The sequence below is a fragment of the Agelaius tricolor genome, unplaced genomic scaffold, assembly GCF_023055355.1.
Source record: "Agelaius tricolor isolate 1412-34295 unplaced genomic scaffold, bAgeTri1.0.p SCAF_18, whole genome shotgun sequence".
NCBI lineage: Eukaryota > Metazoa > Chordata > Aves > Passeriformes > Icteridae > Agelaius > Agelaius tricolor.
In genome coordinates, this window is record NW_027269278.1 from 12,424,611 (window position 1) to 12,428,670 (window position 4,060).

At 55.4% G+C, this 4,060-nt stretch overlaps 1 protein-coding gene across 1 annotated transcript; it reads right to left on the reverse strand.

The window, feature by feature from the left end:
- Nucleotides 1–444: 444 nt before the first annotated feature.
- RPS14 (ribosomal protein S14) lies at nucleotides 445–3,414 on the reverse strand. The gene is made up of 5 exons (XM_071443376.1): nucleotides 3,203–3,414; nucleotides 1,883–2,033; nucleotides 1,437–1,598; nucleotides 1,178–1,254; nucleotides 445–553 (listed from the first exon to the last, which is right to left on the reverse strand). The coding sequence occupies exons 2-5, from the start codon at nucleotides 2,029–2,031 to the stop codon at nucleotides 486–488; spliced, it is 456 nt and encodes a 151-aa protein (XP_071299477.1). The 5' UTR covers nucleotides 2,032–2,033; nucleotides 3,203–3,414; the 3' UTR covers nucleotides 445–485.
- Between the last annotated feature and the right edge of the window lie 646 nt (nucleotides 3,415–4,060).

The following is a 4,060-nucleotide window of genomic DNA, read 5'->3' on the forward strand; positions in this document are numbered from 1 at the left end:
AAGTGATCTGAATGGCAAATGGTGCACATTTAAGACAGTAAGGGAAGTCTGTTCTAATATTTTCCATGGCCACATATAAAATAACAAATAAAACACTATGGCTGCGCCAAAGGAAATGCTGGCTTAGGAACAGAAATCCAGGCAGAGAGGACTTTTTCCACAGAAAAGGGAAGTGATGCATTAAGCAACATTTTGCAGAAAATCCAGCAGCAGTTGCTCGTTCCCAGCCCAGCTTTCTTTTCCAGGAGATGCAAGAGGTCATGACTCATTTTAAAAGCAGCCTTTACTATATGAAGCCCAAGACCCTTGTGGCTTTGGATCAACCAGCCTGGCTCCCCTCCAAGCCAGAGGCCTCGTTCCATAGCACAAGCCATCAATGGATGGAATTACCTGAAGCCCCTTGGCTTCTGAGCACACCCCAGTAAGAAAACACAGAGTTAAACAGAGGTTTAAGAGAGCTTTAATAACAGAAGGTGCTGCGCTGGTTACAGACGACGTCCACGGCGCCCACCCTTCCTGCGAGTGCTGTCGGAGGGGATGGGGGTGACATCCTCTGCAGGGAGAGAATCCAGAACACAGTTACCTTCCAGAGGCACCCCCAGAAACCACCTGGGCACAGCCATCACCCAACACCTCAGCACCTGGATGCCACAACAGCTGCATGTGTGCAGAAGGAACTCTCCATGAAGGTATTTGGGAACTTGCCACAGGATGGGTATCCAGGGCTTTGAAGCTGTGCAAGCAAAAATTCCCCATCTCCCATCCCACTCAAACCAAGCAGCCACAGCAGTTCAGAATAAACACAGGATGCTTGCAGAATTTTCAGCACAACCACCACCACTCCGTCTTGTGATTTCCCCACAAAGTTCAGGACTCTCCCTACAACAGCTGGAGAACTCCATTATTACTGAGTCACCAAGACCAACAACGTATTTTTAGGTGACAGAACAGCCATATGACATCAGAGGAGGAGCAGCAACCTGCTCCAAGCTGGGGTTTGCTCTGCACACAGAAACCTGGGTTCTGAGTGCTGCTCTCACCACCTACTGGTCAATTTAAGGATCTGTTTACATGAAATCCTTTCATCGATGCCATCTAAGCGGCCATGAAGAAAGTCCCCAAGTTAAGACCAAGCAGAGCAATCATTTCACTAAATAATCCCTTTTCCCTCACTCACCAATGCGGCCAATCTTCATTCCAGAGCGAGCCAGAGCTCTCAGGGCTGACTGAGCACCAGGTCCAGGAGTCTTGGTCCTGGAGGAGAGTCAGAACCAACAACCTCTTTAATGACCCAGAAGCTGAACACAGTTTACAAACAGCCAGGAATATGAAAGCCACACTTTCCCCATGCCAAACCACTCTCCTGGTGTTCCACACCCATTCACCATCAGCCCCACAGCCATGTCCCCATCGGTGTCCCAGCCCTCCTGCTGTACCTGTTGCCCCCAGTTGCACGCAGCTTGATGTGCAGGGCCGTGATGCCCAGCTCCTTGCACCTCTGGGCAACGTCCTGGGCTGCCAGCATGGCTGCGTAGGGAGAGGACTCATCTCTGTCTGCCTTCACCTTCATCCCACCGGTCACACGGCAGATGGTTTCCCTACAGAAGGAAAAGGTGATGCTCAAAAGAAAGCCATTCCTTGTTCTTCCCCCAAGCCAGAACTTATTATTTTTAATGTTAACAGATCAATAAGCCACACAGTACTCTGAACACCATCTTGATCAGAAGAGCTCACCAAGCCACCCAGTTCATGTATATGCACCATGCATGAAGCTCAGCAGAAACTCGAGGATTTTGGTGGAACCTCTTGCCAAACCCAGTTTCTGCTTTCACACCCGAAGGAGCTGGGCACTGCAGGGAGGTGATGCCTGTCCCATACTCACTTGCCGGACAGATCGGTCACATGGACAAAAGTGTCATTGAAGGAGGCAAAGATGTGGCAGACGCCAAACACATTCTCTCCTTCAGCAACCTGGGGTCCCAAGCTGATGACCTGCTCTTCCTTCTTCTCCTTGCCCTTACGAGGTGCCATTTCTGAACAACAACAAAAGAGATGTATGAGTGTTGGTAGTTTCTCGGTATTGTTAAAGAATTTTATGAAATTCCTGCTATTTCAACCTTTTACCAAGCAAGAAAAAATGAGTTATCACTGGCAAAACACAGGTACATTTCTTATAAACCCCATAGTTCCGAGCTTTGCTGTATCCTGGCACACAGGTCATCATCTACAGCTGTTTAGTGGAGTCTCTCCTGCTGCACTACATGGCAGCTGATGTCCCCAAGTCCCACCACAACAGTGTACAAGGGAGCTCATTTCCTTGATAACCAGCAATGCTGAGCATTTCCCCTTGTTTATGTGGGTTTATGGAAAGAAAACACCAAACCAAACAATTACACAGACCCGGTATTGTCAGTAAGCCGCGAGTCTGCAGACATTTAAGTATTAGCTTGGATTCTTCCATGTTACTGGTCTCCCAACCACATCCTTGGGACTAGCCCAGCTAAGTCTCCTGCTCCCGAAGCCCATCCCCAGCGATGGGAGACAGCAGGGGCAGCACTCGGCCGTGCTCGGTTTGATGGCCGCGGATCCTGGGCATCTGCTCCCAAGCACAGAAAAACGGTTCCCTATTGCCCTCTCCTGCCAAACTCCTGGTACAGCCGGCGCCCTGCACAAGGGAGATGTCCGGCCACTGCACCGAGGTACTCAACCCAAACACAATCCACGATCACCCTCGGCCGTGCCCTCTCCACCCACTGCCGTGAGCACTGTAACATCGATTTACAGCAGTGTCTGCGCGGCCACTTCGATAGCACCACATCCCCTCCTCGACACATCCATGGCGCACGGGCTCCACGGACAGCGCTCTCCCCAGCCCAGCGAGGCCCACACGGAGCACGCAGCACACGCTGTACCGCCGGCATCGAGCTGCAGGCGACGAACGCGCCGCGCTTCGCCGCGGCCCCGACCGCTGAGGGTCCGGGGGAGGGCCGGCCTGGGGCCCAGCAGCCCCAGCGGGGCGCTCCGCTACTCCAGCCCGCGGCTCTCCCGCGGCCCATGGCCCCGCTCCGCCGGGCGCGCCTCCCCCGCGCCCAGCGCGCTGCCCCGCGCAGCCCCGGTCCCGCGAGGGCGGGCGGCGGGCGCGGAGGCGGCGGCGAGGCGCGGGCGGGCGGATGGCGGCGGATACGGCGCGGCCCGGACTCACCTGCCCGTCTGCTCCGGCGGCTGCCGCGGAAAGGAAGCAGCGGGGTCAGGGGGCGTGGGTCACCGCCTCACCCGGAAGGGATGGTGGGAGGCGGCGTGTCCGCTGCCGCAGGCGCAGGACTGTGTCCCCATCCCAGTCTCGATCCTGCCGGGCCGGGCCAAACCGTGACCGTCCCTCCCGAGGCCGGGCCGGGCCGGTCTCGTCTCCCCGGGATGGCGCGGCCGCCTCTCCCCGCACACAATAATTATTCCGCCGGCCCGACCTCCCCAAGATGGCGGTGGCCTCCCCCCGGCTTCCTCCCCAAGATGGCGGCGGGTTCGGGGCCTGTTAGCGCTCCAGACGGAGCCAGCCCGGGAGAGCTTTGGAAACGAACCGGTTTAAAAAACAACTGGAGGGAAATGGGTGTAATTCCAGCAAGCATCCCGCTTCCCCCCGGCTCAGCTAGAGCCGGGTTGGGGCGCAGGCCTTTCCCCCTTGCTCCCCTGTCGGGGGCGAGCATGGTGAGGGGTCCTGGGGATCTGCAGGCAGCTGCTTGTCCCCGTCGGAGCCCTGACTGCGAAGAGCTGGTGGGGAATTCACCCACAGGGGGATGTATGTGGTGGTTTAATATGTGTGAGTGGCATATTTTCGTTAAGGGGCTAATGGGAGACGTTTCAGTTGCGGTGAGTCGCTCAGGAGCTCTGGCAGCGGATGGGAGAAGCAGAGACTGCAGCTGTGAACTGTGAGTGATGGTGCAGGAACACCTCCCTGAGCTGTGTTGGAGGGGGTTTGTTCAACCTCAACAAAAAGAATGTCAGTTTGTAAAATTTTACATAAAGGTGGTCCAGCAAGACAATATTTTCTGTTTCCAAGTGATTT

Bases quoted from the DNA above. Each gene is read 5' to 3' on its own strand.
- RPS14 (XM_071443376.1), bottom strand. From the start codon at position 2,031: ATGGCACCTCGTAAGGGCAAGGAGAAGAAGGAAGAGCAGGTCATCAGC. The intron at 1,255-1,436 runs GTACAGCAGGAG...ACTCTCCTCCAG, and splicing joins CGTGCAACTGGGGGCAACAG to GACCAAGACTCCTGGACCTG. The intron at 554-1,177 runs GTGAGTGAGGGA...CTCTCCCTGCAG, and splicing joins AATGAAGATTGGCCGCATTG to AGGATGTCACCCCCATCCCC.